This window comes from Zosterops lateralis (assembly GCF_965231275.1).
Source record: "Zosterops lateralis genome assembly, chromosome: 4".
Classification (NCBI taxonomy): Eukaryota; Metazoa; Chordata; class Aves; order Passeriformes; family Zosteropidae; genus Zosterops; species Zosterops lateralis.
The window spans coordinates 44,561,953-44,586,356 of record NC_139765.1 but is presented as its reverse complement, the minus strand read 5'-3'; the positions used below and the strand labels follow the sequence as shown (position 1 = coordinate 44,586,356).

General features: G+C 38.7%; 1 protein-coding gene across 1 annotated transcript; it reads right to left on the bottom strand.

Moving 5' to 3' along the window:
* Positions 1–1,359: 1,359 nt before the first annotated feature.
* Positions 1,360–20,769, bottom strand: TWF1 (twinfilin actin binding protein 1). Its single transcript, XM_083859163.1, has 9 exons — positions 20,693–20,769; positions 17,456–17,533; positions 14,743–14,921; positions 13,414–13,509; positions 12,096–12,200; positions 7,500–7,625; positions 6,625–6,775; positions 6,103–6,224; positions 1,360–4,578 (listed from the first exon to the last, which is right to left on the bottom strand). The coding sequence occupies exons 1-9, from the start codon at positions 20,715–20,717 to the stop codon at positions 4,408–4,410; spliced, it is 1,053 nt and encodes a 350-aa protein (XP_083715289.1). The 5' UTR covers positions 20,718–20,769; the 3' UTR covers positions 1,360–4,407.
* Between the last annotated feature and the right edge of the window lie 3,635 nt (positions 20,770–24,404).

The window sequence follows — 24,404 nt, the reverse complement described above, 5'->3', positions numbered from 1 at the left end:
TAGGGCTAATCTGGCTGGCCTACATCTTGTCTCAGCAGGGAAGGTGCCATGGAGGGCAACAGAGGATCACTATGCTCTGGGAAAGAGCCAACCCTTTTGCACGTTAAAGATCTCAGAACTGTAACATAAAGCAATTTAGTCACCCAGGGAAGGGCAGATCAATGAAAAAGAGCAAGAGTGATTTACTGCAATTCCACAATTAGAAAGCAATAGCAAGATGAAAGCAAATTATAATTATCCAAAGAAAATTGCCTTTTTAGAGAACTTCATAGGAAGGGCAACAGTTCTCCCCTTGGCCACAGCAGGAGTAAGAGAATGGCTGCTGGGAGCCAGAGCAGAGGTGTCTGCAGAGGCCTCAGGCTGGGATGAGCCAGAAGTGGCTGCTGAGGAACAAAAGCAAGAACAGGATACATATTTAGAGATACTGCATTGGAATACAATGGCTTTGTCTAGTTTCCAACTCAGTCACTTTGGGCAGGGTGTATGGTCTTCCTTAAGTTTTTAAGACTATTATAAATTTTCTTTGATCAGTTTGTCCAGTTGCCTTCTGAGCCAACACACCAGACATAACACTTCATATTACTCAAATGGGAAATGCCTTATCTTTATTTGGTTGTTCCAGCTGGGGGTTTACCACCCACTGACCAAAAGGCAAATAAAATTCCTTGTGATATTCATGGGTACATAGAGGCCTTGCCTATTTCCTCCTCCTACCTTATGCCTGTTCCTCTTACAGCTCTGATTATAGATAGCATTTGGCATTAAAATTATTGCCTGCAGTCCTAGTTCACATCTTCAAATTTTCTTCTTTCAATTATAAAATTGCTGCATCACAAATATTTCCCCATGAGGATGTTGGCAGGACAGTTAAGAGAAAAGCCAAACCAGTAAATGTTCTTTTCATCTTGAACTTTCAGGGCAACAGGAGGTCTTCAAGCAAATTATTTTCAGTTTATACAAAAAAAGTGTTAATTGAACAACATAATAAGTGCTCATGCTGAGCAAGTAAGAACAGAAAGAACTGTTAAATCACCAGTCAACTACTTCAGCATTTTAAAAGGATAGAAGGAATTTTTGAAGGGGCTTATTACTGAAAGCACAAAAACCTCAAGAGAAGTACACCCTTGGAACCTGCTCTGGAGCCCTCAGTGCTGCTCCCATAAAGCAGTGGGAAAGTACATGTTTTTAACAGTGATTTTTCTTTAATAACAAAAGTATGGAATTCTGTTTCTGCTCAACTCCCTTCTTACACCCTGAAATCACTTTCTAGTTCCCATGGGAACTGCCTATTACACATTTGGATGTTGGAATATAGATCTTCGTTAAAGAGACTGTGAAATGATTCAGAGAACACCAAGCTAAAGCATCAATCTTTATTTATAAAGTAAATTACAAAACATAAGGTAAACTTAGTTAATTTTAGCGTCTCAAGGTGGCTTTCATTGGATACATAAACACACTGATAAACAAATTTTCTTTATTTACAGTGTCTATCTGAGCAACATCATTTTTTACCTTGATTAGTTTAACCTTTGATAGGAGTGTTTTAAAGGATCAAGATCATCCTAATTTGCAACATAAATATTTATTAAATAATTACCTGTCCTGTTAATTAACTATTTAGTAGCTTGTGAGTTAACTGCAAGCAGCTGCATTGCTTTTGGGCTTTATGAAGGCCAACAACAATTTGAATGGACACTTTCAATTCTTTAATGAGCAGAGAAAGTTAAAGGAGCAACTTTGATTAATGCCCATGTTTTGTGCTGGTTCAGAACATTCATGAACAGAAGTGAAGGCAACTATGTAGATGTAAAAGTAATAGATCTTATAAAAAAACCCAGGTATTTCTTATTGCTGTTAGGAGAATAGCTACAAGAGGCCTGGAGAAGCAGCCAGCAGTGCAGGACTTCATATAATTCTCTTTTTGGGGAAAGGTGAGGGGGAGACATGCTCAGGACATGACTGAGTCCTGGCTGGGCCGAGGTCTGTACATCACACAGAATATTTTCACATAAGGTAATTTACAATGTCTGGTTTGGGCTGAATTTTAAAGCAGCTCATCATAAAGGCTCTTGCATAATCACTTAACCAGCTCTCATCATCCTCCAGATTAAGTTTTCCATCTTCTTATCTACCCAGGGCAGGATTACAAAAAACGCCAAAAAAACCCCAACAACAACAAAAACAAACCAACAAAAATAACAGGGGGAAAAAACCCCAAACAAACCTCCAACAAAACCCTCACAACATATCAGGTCAAACTGTTATTTAAAACATTTAGTCTGAAAAAGCTGAACTTCTTTACTGGCTCAAGAAAGTGTAAGATGTATGTGCACTCTTGCTATGGCTGACACAAGATCCAGAATACTAAATTCAAACAACCCTCTAGCAGCAATTTTTAAATGCTACACTCCTTAAAACCAAACCAAAACAAAAACTCCAAAGTGAATTAGGTGTGTTGCAAATATTGTCAGTTAATCTAAAAATACATTTAATTACAGTGTACAGTGAGCTGAGCACACAGTAACCATATTTTAAAAAAACCCAATGACTTGCCTGCCATAGTACAGAAGAAAGACTTCAAAGACCAGCTCTTTACCCTAGATGGAGGGGGCAAGAGGCAGGAAAAAAACACAAGAGCTAAGGGCAAGGAGGAGATTAGCTGAGGATCAAGAGCTATTGAATTGGACTGATGTAGTGTGTAAAATTAAATGAAAAAAAGCTGAAGTGTAAAATTTCTGCTGCATATAAAAAACCACAGTAAAACCAACTATTGCAACCTTCACATTATATAGTGCAATCTCAGATGTCAATAGCAAGCTAGTATAACCAAACAAAATAATAGATTAAACAATTTTTTGTCAGGAGCTACTAGTGTCAAAACATTATTCCCTACAAAACTAAGTTAAAATCCATCTTCCACCAGGTAAACACACAATTCAGCTCTAACATGAGTATATCCAGCAGCTATGACAATATCCAATGAACCAAAGCTGGCAGCTCCCATGTAGCTTTAAAAAAAACTAAAACCAACAAAACTCAAAAACCACAAAGGTCACATACAAAACACTAAAAAGCAAATCCTCACTGGGAATATAATCTATTCACGAGTATTTCCTTCATCACACAGTTTTAAATATTTAAGGTCATCCAATACTTGATTTCCACATCTAAGTCTCCCTTAATGGACTTATTAAAATAATCTATTTTCTTTCTTCCTGTAAACACATTACTTACAGTTCAATCATGTTTAGACTATTCTGGCTGATTTTAGTATTTTGAAGAAGGGAGGAAAAAAACCCAAAAATCCTAACCAGGGGCTTGCTGCCAGCAGTTATTCAAGACCTAGTTGGATTTAAATTACAGATGTAAGTTACTACTGAAGTTCAAACATTTAAGAAAAGTAATTTTCAGAATACCTTGAAAGTAAAAAAATTGCAGTTGATACTGCAAACACAAGGACCTCAAGGACAACTCACCGTTATGAGGCAAGACTACTTCAATTTTTACTGAACTTACACATTTTTAGATCCAAGTGCACCAATAATTAATTACTTATTAGATACTTCAGGCATATTGCTCTGAAAGCAGCTCCATAATCTATTGAGTATACTAACTCATGGACTTAGTCACCTTTTACTTGGTCATTCAGTACCTAATATGTAATGCTTACAAGTGATACAGAAGTCTGGAAAAGCTATGGTGTTTTATATCAGATTCCTTTAAAAGATAATTCATTAAATTAGTTATAAGTTTGAGATGACCAAGTTTTTGCTTAGGGAAATGTCCACCTATTCCTGAATGCTTATATTAATTGAACGGTAACAGATTTTAGTTTATCTTTTCCATTACAAGAAAAAAAAAAAACAAAACAAACAAAACCAAACAAATCAACAACATAATCCAGCAATGCATCCTGTCAAAATCCAAAGACAACCTTCTATTTTACTACTGTCCATTAGTGCTACAAGGAAAAATAAAGTTTCAATTGGGACAGTGCTATGTAGTCCTTCATCTCTTCTCATATGGAAAGTCTTACAGGTTTAATAGGCTACACATAGGAATACAGCTATGACTTACCCACAGAATACATGGGCTTCATAGTCTTATGTCTGCAAAGTTTATGACCACATGTACAGCTATTAAATAATGGATTCGAAATTAAAATAAAGGGGCACTAGCTTAATTTTTCTCTTCTAGCATTAAAATAATTATCTCTTCTATATGTCATAAAACATGGTCAACAAATATAATCATGTAACAATATAAAAAGTGTTGAGGTCAGAAAAGAGAAGAGTAAAAAGAGCTTTTTTTTATCCCTAGTATCTATGAATGGAATGATTTCAGTTCATTACCAAAAGCCAGAATTACATTTCTTACTCTAATACTTTCACAAATTCAAAGTTTCTAATCACTGGGTGTTTCAGTCTCTGCTGGACCTCTAATCAGTCTTCGTATTCCTCTCTTCCCTGCAGGACCTTTTGGCTTAGCAAAACTCTGTTTGTAAGCATGTTGTTTTGGATGTACTTCTTCATAAAGAAAGTCAGCAGTTAACTCATCACCATTATCTATTTCAATCTGGCAGAAAAAAACATCATACTCAAAGTCAAAAACATTCAGAAACTCGATACTATATTAAAACCGTATGTGCAATAATATTTAAAGTTAAGCATGAAAACTTGTGCTTAATGCCCTGAGAAATCTTGGATAGTTTTACTGAGACTCTCCTATACTCTTACCAGTATTGTGTGACTAAATTATTTTCTTGCAATGTAAGCACAACTAAACAGTATACACACCAAGGATTTTTTTTTTTGTCCCAAGCTTTGGAACAGTGTACCTGTTAACACTAACTAGGAGAACACATTCCATGTGAAACTAGTGCTTATTTACTCATTTAAAGTATTTACACATTTTAAGAATCAAAGTTGTTCACTATAACATGCTTTAAACATTAACTGTATAAGCAATGTGCATACATATTGTTATCTCTGGAGAAAGGGGGGGGGGAGGAGTATAAAGAAACTTGTATTATTAGCTAGCTACTGCCACTCAGCAAGTATTCAAGTGTTTAGCAAGCAAAAGCTAAAATAATGAACAAAATGAAGGGGAGTGTTTTAGTTTTCAAAATCTAGATATATGAAACCAAATAGAAAGAAAAGTAAGCCAAACTCCACTGTTTTAAATTCCAGGAATTTAGAATTCAGAGAAGTGCTATGGCCTTGCTCTGCTGAGCATTCAGCACTTCATGCCCTGCCAACCATAACACTTGACAGACTTGCCAACCACAGTTTTGCTGCTACAAGTACATGCTTCAGAAATTTCTGTCTGCAAAAATTTTCAGGACTGACATGGTGCTTTAATTTTGTTGTATAATGGCAATTTCAGAAAAACAATTACTTACAAATACACATAGCACAAATCTAGTTAATTCATGTCATCTCAGCAAAAATGGTTAGCATTAACTTTGCTATTTTTAAGGTAAACAGAATCTCCACAGAAACTAAGCTTTTAACAAGGTTACTTGTTTAAAAAGTAACCATAGGTCACAAGTGGACCTTTTCTGTGGTCTCTGCTCGGGAGGTAAGCAGCAACTTTTTTCATTGCAGTAAAATCTATACAGCATGAAAAGATCACCTTACTTACAAATGGTTGGTTGTCCCATCAAGGACTCCTAAGATAGCAGTTCCAGTTTTCAGAACCGCAGCTTGAAATTATTTTGAAAATCCCTACATAACTTCGGTTTTAAAGGAATTTAGTGTTTAACAACAGCTGTGTATTGTGGTCCAAAATACAACACAACTTTGAGTAAGAAATCATGTCAATTCTATTAAGTCCTTCAAAGTACTCTCAAATACTTCCTTGATGCACAAGGATTTATTTGTTCAAGATAAAAGTGTAGAAAATATGAAACAGAGTAAAACTTCCATGACTTGACTTTGTATTTCTAGCTCCATCAACAATTATTTCCTGTTCAGGACAACTAAGTTGCACAACACTTATCATTGTTTAGACAAGGCAGTGACAGAGGCAGTTATAGTTTTCCATTAAGAAGGGAAGACAGGGATGGAGAAAATACCCATACACCCCCCCTGCACTTACCTTTCTAACTATCTGCATCCACAACTGTGTTTCTACAATTTCTAACAGTGGACTTTTGCAACTAGAGTAGAGCATTCGTTCTCGTATACTACAGGTATACCCTGGCATAGAGTAGATGAAAACTGCAGAAAAAGAAAACAACAACACAAATCAGACCATAAATACACTTTATCAAAAGCTGTATCATAAAATCTTTTATAGCAGAGAGGCAGTGGAAATCAACTATGCAATCTGAAAGCAACGTAGTGCCTTTCTGGAGCTTTTTTGTGTCAGCGTTTCATTTCAAACAGGGGATAAGAGAATGGCCAGCATCTGTATGTTTTCACATTTATGAGTGTTCATAATCAAAAAGGATAGCTCACTAATTTACAAACATTAGACTCTCCTTCACAAGTTCATAGTTTCACAACCAAATAACTCTGAAATTTATCATCATGCTGACACATCTTTCTCCCTGACTCAAAATTCCTAAGGAATTTGAAACAAGCCAGTGAAGTTTCATATTGAGAAATTTTCTCATACTTATGGATTCCAAATAGTCTCCTTCATGTGTGTGTTTATACAGAAAAAAGTGGTAACGCGCAGCATCCTTTGGAATTCTTTTTGGCAAGTCCTTCAGTTCAGTATCAAGGGTGTTGGCCAAAATAATAGTTTCATTTTTCATATCAATTTGCTGTAAACAAAGCAAACATGAATATAGTTAATACACAAAAAACAAACCAGAGAACATGACAGGATGGAAAAAAGTTTGAATTAATCTAATTCAAAATGGTAATTTATCAGCATACCACTCTGGGAAATAATAAAGGTAAGAAGATTTTTAGAAGTTGTAAAAGCAGGCCTTAGAAAGAGCAGAGAACTTAGAGTTAGTTGCAGCTGCAAAGCCTGAAACTAGAAAGGATACAATAATTCAGCAAGCAAGGACACCAAACAATAGTCTGAGTTTTTAGGCTTGGCTAGGATAGACCTTAAGACTGCAGAAAAATATACCTAGCAAGATAGTAGAAGGTTTTAAGCTTAATAATGCAGTATTGTGTATTGTTAGTAGCATAAAAGCAAGCTTTGTTTGAAGCAGGTGTATATGTGCTTTTAGAGATTGGCTAGAACAGTTGTTTGTAAGCTTTAGCAATATGCTATTGGCTGGAAAACTTTTAAAATGCCCTGTAATAAAGGGATCTTTGGCTGCTGCTGGCAAGAGGTGAGCTGTTGCCATCTTTCAATTGTCTCAACCTTGTACAGAGACTGATGTCCCAATAAAGCTCATGGAAACATCTCCCGGCAGTCCCATCCCGTTTGTGCAAACCTCCAACACATACTACATCAATGCGCATTGTTTAATATGTGGGTAGTCTATTTTATACTCATTATTAAAAATAGTTAAAATATTGTATACTTGCCAGTTGTACATAATTGAGTTTCTTATTTTTCAGTTTCTCCAGAGCCTGAATAGCTTCTTTAGCAATGGGGAATGCTACTCCTTGCAGTGTTTGATGCTTGGTATCTACACCAACATCTGCCTGTACCTGGAACACAAGTCAGCTGAGATGTTAAAAGGAACCTCTGCAGGCATTCATTTGGCTTCATACAATGACTGACAATGCATTCCATATAGTTACACATAGAGCTAGCAGTAGCTATTCCAAGAATAAACCACACCAAGAAATCATCCCCATATACAAAAGATTTGCATTTTTTAATTTACAGGTCATGTTTGTTTGCTAGCCTGCAAAGTTTCTTATCTCTGAAACTGCTCTGCTTAGCAGAGCAACAAAATCATCAGAGAGAAAACTGGTTCAACTGTCAGTGAAGAAGTTCTAAGTTAAAATCTAATATAGACACACAATAATCCAGGAAGAAAAATCTTGATTTTCATATGTTGTGTTGTACTTTTGAAGTGAAAATATTCCTTATAAACTTTGTTGTAGCTTGAAAAATTCTAGATCAAAACAAAGACATAATTTCTAGGAAGTCAAAATTTTTTAAGGAACAGAGAAATTATGAGACAAACTGATCTTTTAGAAGGAAAAGTAAAGCTACTACTCTCCCTCCTGCTTCAACATACTCCCCCAAAAAGCCTATACCAAAACCAAACAAAACAAACAAATAAAATTCTTATTTCTTACTTCTAGAAAGTCTAGCACAAAGTAAAAAAAAAAATAAAAATTCTATGACAAGCTAGACAATTGTTTGTAATCCAGTTAATATCAGTGTCAAATTATTTGAGAGAACAGTTATTTTAAAGCTGATGTTCAAGAATTTATGTTTATCTTAATATTCATTTAGTCTCTCTTAAAATGAGGTCTGGCCTTCAGTCTTCTTTGGTCATAGTTTATTGTCTAGGTACTAGTTTTTGAATTTATTCACTTTCTTTTAAAGTTTCACAATTACATTTAACATCGGTTATGAAACTGCAAAAGTCAAAAACGTGTGCCAAATGGAAAGTGTGGGCCTTAGATCTATCAACTAGAAGATATGCAGCTTTATTAAAAAGAGATGTTAATACAATATGAAACTGATAAAAAAATTAAAACCAAACATTTGTGGCGACACTTACTTATACTTTACATTTTAAATAACAGCTTGTCAGCAACAAGGAAAGAGGAAAAGAAAGCAGGTGGAGAGCTTAATTTGCACAAATATTGCTAAATTTATTAACAAGGTTATAGAAAAAATATTTTGCAAAATACGTATGTGCACAAAAGCCTGACTGACAAATGTAAAAGAGGCATCAGGAAAATAATAAACCATAATAAAATACCATACTCTAGAAAACCGTATTAAAATACAGGTAGAAAATAAGTACTCCAAACTTAAAAAGCTGTGAAGCGTGGAGATAGACAAGGGAAGATAGTAACTCAGTGTAACTCCAGATATAAGAAAATGAAGAACAGAACCACCCAAGTCACTTAAGAATATTTAAATTCTTACTGCTAAGATTTAGTTAGTAAAGACTGCTGAGTGCTGGATAAAATGGCAGATGAAATTTTTTGTGAATAAATGTAAATGTACGCAGGAGGAAAAAAAACCCTCTTTTTTACTTTTATGGTGATAGGGTTGAGCTAGCTACTACCATTCAGGAGCAAGACCTTGCATGTCATTCTGACTAAATCTGAAAATAACCCCAAGCAAAACAAAAACACCCCAAACATTCCCCACCCACAAATGAAATGTTATAAATTATTAGAAAAAAGAGTAGAGAACAGAACACATTATTACGCACTGTAGATATCAGTAACATGCCTGCATCTTGAATACCACATGCAGATCTGGCTTCCCCATCCCTTCATCTCATAAATTATATAGCAGAACTGGAAAAAACTGCAGAGAAAAGCAAAAGGATCAGAACTATGGAGTGCCTTGTTTAGGAGGAAGAACTACCCAGTTTAGGACTTTCCAGCCTGGAAGAGATACTGATAAGGAATACAACAGAGGTCCATGGATGGAGAATCACGAGACAGTTGGGGTTGGAAGGGTCCCCTAAAGGTGATCATCCAACCCCCCTGCAGTAAGCAGCAACATCATCAAATACATCAGGTAGCTCAGACCCCATCCATTCTGACCAGGAATGTTTCTAGGGATGGGGCATCTACCACCTCTCTCAGCAACCTCTTCCAGTACCTCATCACCCTCATCATAAAACAAACTCTTGCTCCTATCTAATCTGAACATACCCTGGTTTAGTTTCAAACCATTCCCCCTTGTTCTATTGCAACAAGCCCTGCTAAAAAATCTGTGCCCTTATTTTTATAAGCCCCCTTTAAGTAGTGAAAGGCCACTAGGATTTCCCTGAAGACTTTGATGCTCTAGCCTGAACAACCCCAACTCTCTCAGCCTTTTCTCACAGGGAATATGCTCCAGCCCTATGATCATTTTTGTGGTCTCCTTCTGGACCCACTCTAAGAGGCCCATATCTTTCCTGTGCTGAGTACCCCAGAGCTGGATGCAGTGTTCCAGGTGGGATCTCACCAGAGCAGAGCAGAGAGAGAGGATCACCTCTCTTTACCTGCTGGCCACACTGCTTTTGATGCAGCCCAGGATATGGTTGGAATTCTGGGATACAGAAAGCTTTATCTATGGGGAGCGGCAAACTGAGGACTGACTGAATAAATCTTCTTTGCCTTTGCCACATTATCTGTAAGGGCATCAGAGTAAACTAGAAATTCTAGAGAGCAGTCAGTGGTTCTTTATACAGCATTTCGTCAAGCTGTGGAATATGCTCCTACAGGACCTCTGGCCAACAAAACCTTTATGCAGATTTATAGAAATGACAAGACTAGATGATGGATGAAAAATCTATTAATAAGAATTATATAGTAAGATGCCATCTTTTGTGCAGGAAGATCCCTACCTGCAAATGTTAAGGCAACAGAAGAGCATTTAAGGTAATTATGGCCTTCTTGCCCTGCTCCTACATCCTTCCTAGCTTTCTGCTGTTCTCTCAAGGAGTTGACAACAGACTAAGTGATCCTTTGATATGGCCCAGTCAAATATTTCATAGGGTAATTATGGAAGAATATACATATGGAATACTTTTTAAATCAAAAAGCTTTTCATTTTCTAAATCTAATTACAGGCTTTGTAACAGTAGAAAGAATGAAGACAAAAATGACGTAAGTTAATGTATCATGAGGTGTTTCAAACAAAGCCAAAATAGCAGCAAAATGCAATTTATGTGTCCCTGAAAAGCAAAGGTATGGCTGCTGAATTTTCAGAACACATAAAGACTTAGTCTGAATGAATTAGTTTCTAAACATATTGTATGTAGTACATATACTAATACCAGAAGTGATCACCAATCCCACAGAGGTTTTACATTCATTATTGGGTTTTTTTTAAAGCTGGTGAAGTAAAATGAAGTATTTAATGATGGTGAATGTATTTCTGTGTTGAATTGTTAAAATCAGACATGAAAACTAACAATAGACACCACTGGGAAAAAAAAGTCAATAAACAACAAAGTTGCAGCAAAAGCACAGTAGAGTGAAAACATAAGAGAAGATACACAGCTGTATTTAACATAATGGCTGCCTAGTATCCAGCTGCAGAAATAAATCACACTTCAAACACATGTACCACAGCTCTAACTTACAAGTCTAAAGAACAAATAAGTTCAGCACATGACCTATTTTCATATACATCTGACATAAACAGTGTTCAAATGAAGGAAAAATGATAAAAAGAATCCTCTGAAACTTCAGTCACTAGCTAGCCGGCAATCATCAATTTTTTCGTTAAAGGCATTTGATAGAGATTTTTTTAAAAAGCACTTGTAGCATAAGAAAATCGGTCTCTTAAAGTGATCAGCTATTTAGTTTGGATTTGCATTTTATTTTTACTGGAATCCTCTTCCCTTCCTCTCAAAATCAAGTGCACTGGTACCGGAAACTATGTACCTTTCCTCTAAGAATAAGGCTGCTGAAAGACTCCTGGCAATCACTCACTGCAATAATTGCTATTCTGTGTTTTCTCTACAATTTCTACCACCATGGGAAATGCATGAGGGCAATCACATGTGGACAATGACTGAGGTTGGAAGATATCTCTGTAGGCCACGTTGTCCAATGACACTGTTTTATCAGGGCCACCTAGAGCCAGCTGCCCAGTTCTCCATCCAAACATTTTGTGACTATCTCCAGGATGGAGACCCTGAAACCTCCCTGGGCAACCAGTGCCAGTGTCTGGTCACCCTTCACAAAGAAGGATGTCCAGTGATACTAAAAGATGAAGCTGCAACAATTAAGCTCTGCAGTTGCCAGGCCTCTGATTCACACATTAGGCCTTTTAAACACAGTGAGATCACTCATGCCACTTCAACTCCATCATCATCCTGCAGTTTCAACCCATTGAGAAGTATATTTACACACTTCTCCACTCGCACTTTCTGAAACTTTCCATTTTCTGTTCTGCCTTTTGTTACCCTAGAAAAAATATCCCTACAATACATCTGGAACTCTGCACCATTTCCCACACATGCTTGAAGATATTTTAAGTACCTCTTTAATCTTAATTTGTCGAAGTTCCTCTTCTGCTGCAGTCAAAGGTGCAGGGGAGGATTGTGATATCAAATATTTTTTATATCCATTCAGTGAAACATCATCCTGAAAGCATAATATCAATATTTATCAGGTTTTTTTAGAATAGAACATTTCTTCAAAGATTTTCTATGGAGCATTGCAAAAAGTAGTTGCCTTCCATACAGTTATGGTAATTTTATTTGAATGTTCCCATATTTCATTATGTCTTGTTTCAGAAGCCCAGATGTATTCAGATTAATACCTAATAATTAGGAGGTGGGACCATAAGAGGTTTCCACCAGAATAACAGAGCTGGTTGAAACCAAACCATCAACAAAATAAAGACGAAGTAACCCACTGGATGCTGATGATCAAGATCCTGAGTGAGATCAGAAACTTGAACACCTTGAAGAAGCTGTGATTTTCACACAGATGAACATTAAAGGCCAGCAATGATTACGAAGTTTTTAAAGACACTGAAACCAACTATTTAGAGATATATAAGCTGTAACATAATGGGCTGGGAAAAAGCGAGTTATATCAATGTCATCTTCCAAGTGCCCCATGCCATCTGAAATAACAGTAAGACAGATGTAATGCTCCTTCCTTAAAACTAAGACGGAAGGTCAGACTTGTAGGGCTAGACACAAATCCCATGTGTTACATAGACTGCTAATGGTCCAGTACATGTGGCAGTGAGAGACTGGTTGATTGAACAGACAAGAAAAAAAAATAACAGGAGGTCTACCAGTAAACCCTCTTAGCACGTCAGTTATCTACTTCCCTAGAATACAGTCTCTCCAGAGAAGTTTATTTACATGTTTGTTAGGATAATGAAGCCTCCATGACATGGTAAGGATAAATATAACAAATTATTTACTCAGTGAGCAACAGAATTATTAGTCTCATATCCACCACAACAGCCTATTTCTCTTTCACAGCTTTTTGTCTTACTACAACATCTTCGATTATTCTCAAAACCCCCAACTCCTTCCATTCTATTAGAGGACTCATTGTAATGCAATGAGATCAAGAGATATGCCTATTATTGTTGGATTATTTGGTTTTCATAACCATTTGAAGAAAGGACTTCTAAGTCTGACAGTGATAACTATAACTATTAACTTGGTCAAATAAGCTTAAATACACTTTAACACTGGAATAATACACATAGCTTTTAACTCTTTTTTTTCCTTAATCCAAAAAGACTATAAACAACCCACATTCATACCAACAACATCAGCTACCATATTCAGTATTTAAAGTCAGTGTCCTGACTTTGAAAAGAAAAACATACCTGTACTGTTCCAAATACTTCATCCTTAATATGGCCACCTCCAAATTCTTTCTTAAGTGTTGCTCGAGTTGCTGCATACAACATTTTTTGACGAACCTAGCATATAATAAAACAGTAGCTTTTTGGTTTGGTTCTTTATTAAAATTTTGCTGAACACAGAGAATCTAGCATGTTGGTGTACCAAATCCATTAACAAACATCTTTCTTGAACAAGTATTTTAAGTGTTGAAACTGCACTATAAACTTGTAGAGCTCTGAATCATAGTACTTACTCATATTATTAAACTCACAAGGTCATGATACTATGTATTATTTCAAAGTAACTTAAAACTGAATTGTAGCCTTAGTTGAAATATGAGCTTTTTTTTTTTTAATGGGGAAAAAAATCAAAATAATCTTTACCAATTTTAAATGGGAAAAAAATCCACAATTGTTTGAATCTTTTGTCACCTGGTCTGTGTACTAATGGATACAACAGACAGCAAAAGAGCAGACTGGAAATAACTCATTATTATTTTTGACTTGATAGTGACTCCAGATAGTTATGGTTCAACTACAGAGTGGAAAAATTATATTTGGTCCCTATTAACTTGTGTTTAACATAGTCACTTACTCCTGTCTCAGCAGCCCCACCTTCCCATTTTATTTTACCATCATGTTATCCTCTCCACAATACTTCAACTTTTCCACATAATTGTCTCTACACACATCAACTTTTGGTATCTTATTATTTCCTAATTGCTAGTGAAAGCAGTAGGAATATTGGAACAGCTTTGCTTTCTGTCTTCCCTTATCTCACATTCCCAGAACCTGTATCCTAGCTTCTCCTAGAAATCCTTAATTCTAATCTCAGTCCTCTCCCATGCTCTCAAACCACTAAGAAGCAGTGTATTCAGTGTATGTGGCACACCACATATCCACAAGTGCCAGCTGGCAAACAGAATAAACAGCCAGCAAGCCAAACAGAATAAACAGCTTGAGCTCACACTATAATCCTTCTCTATTGAACGCCCATTAAGATTTTTATCCTATATCCTTCCATAAATTTTTCTCACGTACAGACAGTAAGGCAGACAAACAGGGCAAAAAAACTGTTTTGTGTCCGCCAGTCAGGCTAAAAATACATTGGTTCAGCTGTACTCCATTTAGACCTACTGATACACCCTTTGATCATCTTAAAGAAACATTTTCCTAGTTTTCTTCTGGGAATGTAGGGGGAGGTTGGGGAATGTTTCATTCCTCAAATCCTTTTCCTTCATATTTTGGATTCAGAATGAATGTTACTGTTGAAAAATCATTAACATGGAACCTCTGATGACTGCTACTTACAGGAGAGTGATCAGGTGACCATGCAATGAAGATCCATTCATATCCTTGAGCATTCTGAGAATCTAGTCTGTATAATATATAACATGGTTGCTTGTCTTCAAGAAGAGGAAGGACAAAGGAATCATAATCCTTTTCCCATGATCCAACTGGCTGTCTAGAGGATCCCACAACAAGCTGCTCTAAAGGCAATAACCAAAGCTACAGGTTAGCAACAATACAGTTAATAGAGTCTGCCAAAATTAATAATTACAATAAGAAGTTAATTGGACACTTAAGCATTCATAATTATGCCCAGAAGAATGGATGACACGAACAGTAAGTGTAAAAGTGGGTGAATTCCTACGAAAGCTGTGTATGTTCAAACCCTAATTTACTTCGACCGAAATACTGATAGTTGAGAAGTAATGTACTTCTACATGTTAGTTTTTTTAGCATAACATACACAGAAGGGAAATAAGATCTGACTTCTAACAGTATTTTTTAATTTGGAATACTTAGGTATAAATAGGATAAGAGTAAAGTTTCAAATTTTAGAAATATAATTACTGATGCTCTTGGTATAACATATTAGTGCTTGTACTCATTGTAAGGAGTCGATAACCCAGTTATACAACGAAAAGAGTTTGGAATGAATATGTTTGCACTAATCCCTAACTTGACTATGTAAGTAGATAAACCTCTTTCTAATGTAGCTTCATAGCTACAGCCTCTTTAAATGACTGAAGTTGTTTATTATGTATAATTGGCTTAAGTCTGTATAGAATACTTCAGTGGCATTTAATTATGTGAACAGCTGTAGCAACAAGATTTTTCTCTTATTTATACATCACATCTCAGTTTTCAAAGGAAAGTATTAGTATAAATTCTTACAAACATTTCTCAGCCTCCTGAGAAATACTAGTCTGCACAAGTGGAATAGAAATACCTTGTTTAAATGGGATCCTGCAACAGTTTAAAGATCATCACAGTAACTAGTATACAAATCACCTTTTGAGAGTCTAGGGCTTAACTTAGAAAATTTCAGACAAAAGTACAACAGCACACAAATGCCTCTACAGCAAACTTCAAGCAAAGCATTCTACCACAGTAACAGCTCAGGGCAAGGGCGCTTGGCCCTTCTTTGAATTAGACTCAAAGTACCTGAAGTACCTGGAGTTGTTGTACACCTAAACCAAAAGTATTCAGAATGTACTTGCCAATTCTGAAGACTCTAGCTGGATTTACAGTGACCTGGATGTAAGATACAGCCAGAGGAACTTCATGCCCAGCAGCAAATCTCTTCTCTTCTTAACTCAGATTAGCAAAACATGATTTGAATATTATCTGTTGGCTATGATCTGTTACTTAAAGCTCCTGAAGACAGATGAAGCAACTGCCCTTTGTCCAGTACACAGGGAGTTTTACAGGTTTCTTTTTGAGCTGCAGAAAATACTATCAGACTGGATTCTGCTTCTTATAAAGATAAAATGCATATACATATATCTAGATCTTTATATCTATATATATATGTACACACATGTATACATACACAAAAAAAGAAAAAATAGGAAATTAAAAAATAGGAAAAGTATTCAATTTGTATCTTATTTCTAGGCTTTGCTTCATATTATAAAGTAGCATAAACACAAAAACATATTGTTTTGCCTTGCTTAATGGGAAAAAAACCTAAAACAATGGTTTGCCAGCATTTACCTTGTGCTAACAAGACTACCACAAATTCCTGCCTGTAATCTTACTATCCACACTGCCTTAAAGAAAGCTATATTAAAATATCAGAGACTTCCTCAGAAAAGCAAACACAAAGAAGGTTAACAGTAGGTTATTTACCTAAAAATAAAAGTGTGTCTGTGTATGTATGCACATGTCACTTTCTCCAGCTAACAGATTTTTAGAGTACTGTAAATGAATGAAGTCTAGAACAAACGGCTCCAAAGTGGAAAACTGACATACTTTAAAGAAAAGTCCATACTGAAAAGATGGACTACATCAGGAAATATACAACCCAGCAACAATGCTATTAAAGAAAATAAAAGTAATTATATATTCTATCTTTCAACATTTGCAATCTTCCCTTGCCAAGAAGTTCAAAAGTCAAATTCAAGTTCTGATTGAAATGATGTAATTTTCTATTAATATATATATGTTGAGATTTAAGAAACAGCTTTAACTTTGAAAATTTAAATAAAGTTACAGATTTATAAAGATATTTTCTATGTAGCCAGATTACTATTTAAACTTCTGCTTAAGCAGGACTTTCTACTTGCAGCACTTTTTTATACTGATATATCCTTGTTAAAAAGGCAGATAAAATTTACAGTTCTACATCTAAGGGGACTGTTTGTTGTGTAAGACTAGTTCTCTAGTGAAAGTAACCAGTGTCCAAATGCTACACAGGTGTGGAAATTTTAATTTCCTCTACTCTGTCTTTAGTAAGAGATAAGCTTATTTATACCATCCATATGAAATACACAGCAGTTCTTTGTAAAATATGAAATTATATTTGGGAGAAAAATTCAAAGGCAAAAATACAGTAATATTGTAGTAAAAAAGCTTAGGACTGCCAAAATTTAGATTTTACCTTCTATATATGAATAACGTTAGTAACGTTAAGTTTGGCAGATTTCTGTTTTTTAAACAATTGTACATGTAAAGTCATTAAAACAACTAGGAAAATATCTAAAAGAACCAGAAAAAAGAATAAAATTTCACTAACCATTGTCAATGATTATTTTTAAAAGCCTGTATTGTCCATTTCTGGCTCCAACAAAGATGTCTTTAACACTTCCACTAGCTGAAACAGAGAAAATAAAAGTAATCAAATTAACACATTTCACTTCCCTAGGACAAAGAATATTCATGAGGGTAAGAACAACACTGGAAAAATGTACAACTGGCCCTTTGCTATGAAGTTGGACAGCAAAATGAACCCAGGAGTGATGCTGCTGCTATGCTACATACTGTTCCAACCATCAGCCTGCCACACAAAGATGAAAGGCAACATTACAAAACAGCCCTATTCTCTAGCATACTAAATGATTTTCAACATTGTGAAAATTAAGGGTGACATCATATCATCAATCTCATGTTTCAGAGTTAACACAGCAACACAATAAAAATATGACGCATCTTAAATTACATCAGCTTCACGAAGTTTGCAGGCTTAGTGCAAACTTTCAGACAGAAACTTTACGCCTGCCAGGAAAATGTTAGAGCTTGTCTGGCAAAAGTGATGGTCTTTCCTGAGATCACCTCTCTGCAGAGCACCAGTGAAAGCTGCCACTCATTGCTCATCTTTCACACTGCCTCATCTCCTTCTATGGTTGACAACATTGTTCAAGCCCCAACCTATTGTAACAGGATAGCTTTATACTGAATTTACAAAGTAACTAAAATATTTTTACATGTTTGTAAATCACATTGACACTATACCACCAACATGACAAACTCATTCCCTAAGCACATTGAAGAACTGTTCTTGACTCGTGTGAAGACCATTCTTATCTCAACTGCTCTGCTAAATAATCTGAGTGCAAATCAGTTTAATTATACCAGAGACAGAGGGCTGAAAGGATTTACTGAAAAACATTTATTGCAAGCGGGTCCTTTAAGTAATCCCACAGGATAGAACATAGCACCAGCAAAACAAACATCAAACCAGGAAACAAATAAAATGGATTATAGTCGGGTTGAGGCCAAGTGAACAGATGGTATCCAGTGACATTACTGCCCATACTCAAAACATTTTACATTTATGTTGATCCAAGTGTTGCCAATCCCATCCTGAGAGTCCAAAATGGCATGTTAAAAGAACATGTCAAACAAACTGAACTGCACTAGGTTACCAGTTCAATCCCAGTTTCATCCCAGCTGTCATCTTCCCACTAACCAGTGCAGATCCTCACAGTAAATTGCTGCCAGCTTTTCTAATCATCTCTGCTAGTCTTCACCATTCCCTTGAGCGACCAAACACTGTGCCACTTTTCTAGAGTTTTTGTTCCCCCAGAACATTCTTTGTCCTCCTCTTGTCTATTATCCTTTTGTTCTTTATTCTCTCACTTCAATACTACGCACCCAAACAAGACCAGAATAGAGCAGTGTCCACACCAATTCCAGAACTGTGAAAGTTTTCTGAAAAATATTTTGAGATGCTTGTGAAACCAGCTCACTATCAAGTAATCTATGGGTTTTTTCATCATGAAGGATTTTAAATTCACAACACTGAAATTATTTTCTGTTTAAACTTTCTGCATAGCAGAGGGCCACAGAATAAAAATCTGTGCTTATTTCACAAATATTTTGCAGGGAATATTATTTTAAAATTATTTAGAAGACTGTGGACCCATTCAATTGTATCCCCCACCCCAGTTACTGCATTCTGTGACTTCCTACAGTATTCATCTGCACTGGTCTGTTTGAAAAGTCCAGTCCTTTTAGCAACTGCCTGGTACATATCACTGTGCCCATGACTTCATTTCTGTTTCCAGAAAAAAGCAGCCCATGCTGCCAAATCTTGTAATTGTTTATAAGTGACAGTAGCCTGTTTGTAGCTAAAGTCAGCAATGGCACAAGTAGAGCTTTTCCTCATCCAAATTGCAGAGGCTGATGCTTTGCTGCAAACAGGACTCCTGACTAGTGCCTGCTGGGGCAGGCTCCCGAAGGAAAGCTGCAGAGCTCTCTACAGCTCTCCTCTGAGGACAAATCACTCTCAGACACCAAGCAGAGCTGCAGAAAAGGCTTAGACACTCTTTTGCTTACAATAAGCAACAGAGTATTCTACTGCTCCTCCCCGCCAGCATCGCCTGGAGAACAAGGGACTATGAGTTACTAACAGGTTTCCACGGACTGGAAAACAAAAGCTATTCCAGGTGCACCTCTAGCCTAAGAGCGGTTGAAGAACTTAAAACAAGGAGCTGCAAAAGAGACTAAAGATTGGCATGCAAAGGAAGGAAAGGAAGAGAGGGAAAAGGGTGCAAAGCACACGCAGCCAATGGACAAAAAAGGGCATAGAAGAGGAACTAAGGGCTGCCGGGCTGGGACAAAAGTCACCTTCAGCAATAAATATCGGAGTGCAGGCAAAGTACACGGCACTAGTCACTGAGCACACAGATTGCAGTAAAACCCGACCCCTCCGTAATCCTGCTATATAATCCCTGCTTAGCAATTCTGTGATTCAGAGGAACCCGATAATACGGCGAAACAATGCGCTGTCTCCTTTTAATTGCTCCTCGCACTCTCCGAGGCCAGGAAACACTGGGGGAAAAGGTTCCCACACACTTTTCCCCTTCGTGGCCTCCAGCGATGGGCTTTACAGTGGACGCTCCTACGCCAGGGCTCCTGATTCTCGCCAGGGCTCTGGCTCCACGGGACCCGGCATCGACCCTCGGCATTCCCCGCGCTGTCCAACCATGCCAAACTCCCTACGGGGACCCCGAGAGCCGACAGCCCCGGCTCCAGGCTCATCCCACGGCCGCAGGAAAACCTGCACGGGGGTAGTTACCTGAGCCCAGGCGGGCCCTTCCCACCATTCACGGGGCTGAGCACTGAGCACTTTCCCGGGCGGGCTCCTGTCTCTCCGGGCCGATAAACCCCGCGGGGCTCCTGGCGGGAGCGGAGCCGTGGGCTCGGCCCGAGCAGCCGCGGCCGCGGGGACAAAACCAGCAGCAGCTCCCCCGATCGCCCGCCCCCCGCCAGCCCGCGGCGCCAAGGACAGACCCCTCCGGCAGCGAACAAAGAGCGCAGCAGGGGGAGAAATCCCTCCGGGAAGGGCCCGCTGGGCGCCCGCCGCGCCCGCCTGTCCCCGACCCGCGCCCCGACCCGACCGGACCCGACCCGACCCGGGGGAAAGGCTCCCCCGCCTCCCGCCCGGCCGGCAGGGCCACAGGGACACGGGCCCGGCTGTCGTGAGGAGCGCTGCGCCGCGGGGCGGAGGTGCGGGGCAGCCCGCGGGTACCTTGGATGCCGGTCTGGTGGGACATGTCGCACCGCGCCCGGCACCGCCACCGCCGCCACCGCCTCCTCACGGCCCGGCCCGCCCGGCCCGCCCGGCACGTGACGCGCCGCCGCCACTCAGCGGCCGGGAGCGAGCGGCGCCTTCCGGGCCCGCGGGCCGGGCCGCGCTGAGCCGGGCTGGGCTGTGCCGGGGCTGCGGGCTGTGGCCGCCCCTGCCCAGCGCCGCCCTGCCCCGCCACCGCCCCCCCCGCGCCTCCTCTCGGTGCTTCTGAACGGGCCCGGGGGCAGTTCTCTCCCGTTCCCTGCTCTCCCTCTCCTCTCCTCTCCTCTCCTTCCCGTCGCTCCCGTCACCTGCTGTCCCAGCGCCTGCAGCGCGACCCGCCGCGGGCACCGCCTGCGGTCAGCCCTGCGGGCAGGAAGGGACCTGTGCCCCGCGGCCCCGGCCGCTTGTGCACCCAAGTTCTGAAAAATAACAGCGGTGACTTTAGTTGATCTGTAGAAGCCCGTGGCGGAGACCTGTCGCTCTGGCTCTGGGGCAGCGCAGAAGGAGCCACCAGGTGTGTGCGACAGCAGGCTGCATGTATATACTGTACATTTGTGGTGAAACGCTCCCTGACAAAGAGCCCACAAGTCAGGGAACAGAGCCCAGAGCCAAGGCTTGCTCAGTTCAGGCCCTTACCCCCTGACAAGGTGGTCTTTCTCTGTAATTTTGCAGTATTTGGTACGTGGTGGCACTGCATCAACAGAAACAGTGAAGATTTATTCTCTTCCAGCGCAGATCTAGTGGTTGAGCCCACTCGTCTGCCTCGGCAGGGGATGGATCCAGGCTTAGAAAGGGTGCCTCTGCTTCTCAGGGCCCTGTCCACACGGCCAAAGGCTTCTTTATGCCTTTTCCAACTGTGTTGGTACATTTTCCATCAGCTTTTTCTTTCAAAGTTTCCAGTGAAGAAGAGTCCTGCTTCATGAATTTAAGCATGGTCTGAAGGTCGATTTGCTTTGCTAGCTCTTTTTCAGGCTCATCTGTCTATGGGTTGAGAAGCACAATCCTCTTAACAACAAAAAGATTGGTACTATAGTATCTCTAAAAATCGCTTGTCGTGTAGTCGGTATTCTGTCTGTGCTGTGGTCTAGATTAAGAGTCCACAGACAAAATGCGCATGCTGTAGGCATTGATGCTGATGATTCCTTCAGGTTCCTGGGAGTTAGCAGGTTTTATGGGGTGCTGTTCATCTAGAGAACACAAGAAGTGCCGTAAGAGGGCATATCAAATATCCTACCCAATGGACCAGGCAAGAATTGAAGAGTGAGGTGGGTGCATGGTAATCCTTCCCTGCTTCACCTTCCCAGCCTCCAGCGTGCTGCAGCTCAGGAATTTCTAACTCAGCTGTGTTGTTAAATGTGGATGCCTGTGCTTTGTCAGATCCCCAGGATAAAGAACATGTAGGATTTAGTATCCTATTTGGGAAATGTGAAACAGCACTGGAACTGTTACGTGAACTGTGCTGTGTAATGCTAGTCCAGCAGATACAAAGTCACTGTGGAGACACGTCACCAGCTAATGAGCTGGGACTAACAGCAGCTGGGCAAACAGAGACTGCAGTTTTCCTTTCTTCTAGCAAGGACGCTGAAAGAAACAGAGAAAAGGGTTCATGTGAAACCAGGAAATAAAAGACAGGCAGTGCCTACCATGTACTCAGTAATTAGCTCTTGTTCCTCTATTGTAAGGCTCTAGGAGCACCAAGATTATATATTTTTAAAAAAACAAAAATAGCCCCCCCTCCCCCGCCCCAAACTCTTGGAGAAGAGCTTTTTCAAGAGGAAAGGAGTACCAGAGATCCAACCAAAGTGGCAACCAAAGATGTGGTTCTATCACAATTACTCTAAATTATTTGAGCCCAAGCTTGCCACAGATTCTAAATCCTTGGGGTTTCCCTGTTTTGGTGTTAGTGCTTGTAAAAGACGGAGTTGCCTGAAAATTTATGAGGGAAAAGGAAGTTTTCCCTGATAGACAGATGTCCTGAAAACACCGGCCAGTTCCTTGCTCCAGTTAGTCATGTGTCCCCAGGAGCACTGCTATTGTCAATGTGGTAACAAGGATGCATGGTTAAGACTGTGGAACTGGTTTTTTTTCAGTGGAAATTCATGCCTAGACTGGAAATATCAAAATGGTATAACATCTGTTGCTATATTCAGATCATCTTATTTGTCTGTTTGACAAATCAACTTCACTACAGCTTCCACCAATCTGAGGGCTCTAAAGGGCAGGAATGCAATCTTAGCATCAGTTCTATATGAAACAAGACTGGTGCACATTGGTATTTTGTAGGACCTTTTTTGGCAAAGAGACAAACTGAAAGACAAAAATTTTCTTTAAAATCTCAGTATCACATGTATTTTCCTGTGTTACAGTGATTGATGTGTGACCAAGAAGAGATGTTGCATGGAAACTAACACAAGCAAGTAGGGATTTTATATCTAAAAAAGATTCTAAAGTTCTGGATTTTAGTGTCCTTCAGAGTCTTACTAAATTGCTTTAAATCTTTAAAGTCCTATCCAAATCATAAAGAGTGTCTGGACAAAAATAGGGATGTTTGTACACTAAGTAACTTCTTTTTATTGGTAATAATTTCTTCCTTGTACTTGAATTGTTTTTTTAGAGTGGATTTTGTATCTAATTAAGGCTGTGACTGTTTAGGTAGAGACAGCATATTGCAGTTTCCCAAATTATAATAAGATTTCTTTAACTGAATAATAAATTACATTTTTTAAAAGGAAATACTTCTAATAGATTTTGGTGCAGCATTTTTTGTGTGACTTCTAGGTCTTGTTTTCACTGTCTTTAATACCTTTTCCTATACATTTACTTCTTCAGTGGTTTAACAATGTTCTATTCAAACACTTATGCTAGTTAGTTAAATATTGAGGTTATAAGCTCTGTGGAATCATCAGTTCACTCTGTTCATAGCTGTGTAATGGTGTGCAATCATTTTCTCCTGTTGTGATGTTGCTGGGAAGGCCTGTCCCAGGTTTGATTATAATTCTCCAATTCACAATGGAAATGCAGGTACTTTTTTATGTACAGTTTCTATTACTGCATTTTGTACCTATCTTAAAGTGACACTTAAAACATTGAACACATTTCCAACAATGGAAGTGCAAACCCTTTTATTTTTATTGGGCAATATTATAATTTTTATTTCTTGCTGCAGACTTTCATTGCCTGTAGATGTCTATCCTGACGCTCTTCAAAACTTCTGTTTAGATTATGCTTTTCCCTCATCAGAATGGTCAGGACTAATCATATTTTAAGGTAATTAAAGTATGAGAGAATCCATCAGCAAGATGAAATTTCTTCTATACAGAATAAAAATATAGTATCAACTTCTTCCTTCAGAAATACATGAAAACTTAATTTCTTCAACTCTGCTGCTAGTTATCTCCATTCCAACACACTCATAGGTAGCTAAACAAAGATATTAGAAATCACATCACTCCTAGAGTCAGATTTGCTTTAACTTTGAGAATAATGTGAGAGGTGTTCCTAGCAAGTAGACATTGATTTTTGAGCATGCCTAATAAAAAGGTATTTCTTCGTGATGAACAGAGTTTATGGATAGTTTGCTATTAAGAATTATTGCTATAAAAACCTCATTGCACTCTTGCCATTACAGCAAGTGATTTTCACTACAGTGTGGACAGTCCTCAGTTCATGT

Coding starts and splice junctions, on each gene's coding strand:
- TWF1 (XM_083859163.1), bottom strand. CDS start 20,717: ATGTCCCACCAGACCGGCATCCAAG. Junction 14,922..17,455: donor AAAAATAATCATTGACAATG/GTTAGTGAAATT, acceptor TATTGCCTTTAG/AGCAGCTTGTTGTGGGATCC. Junction 13,510..14,742: donor GGTCACCTGATCACTCTCCT/GTAAGTAGCAGT, acceptor ATTATATGCTAG/GTTCGTCAAAAAATGTTGTA.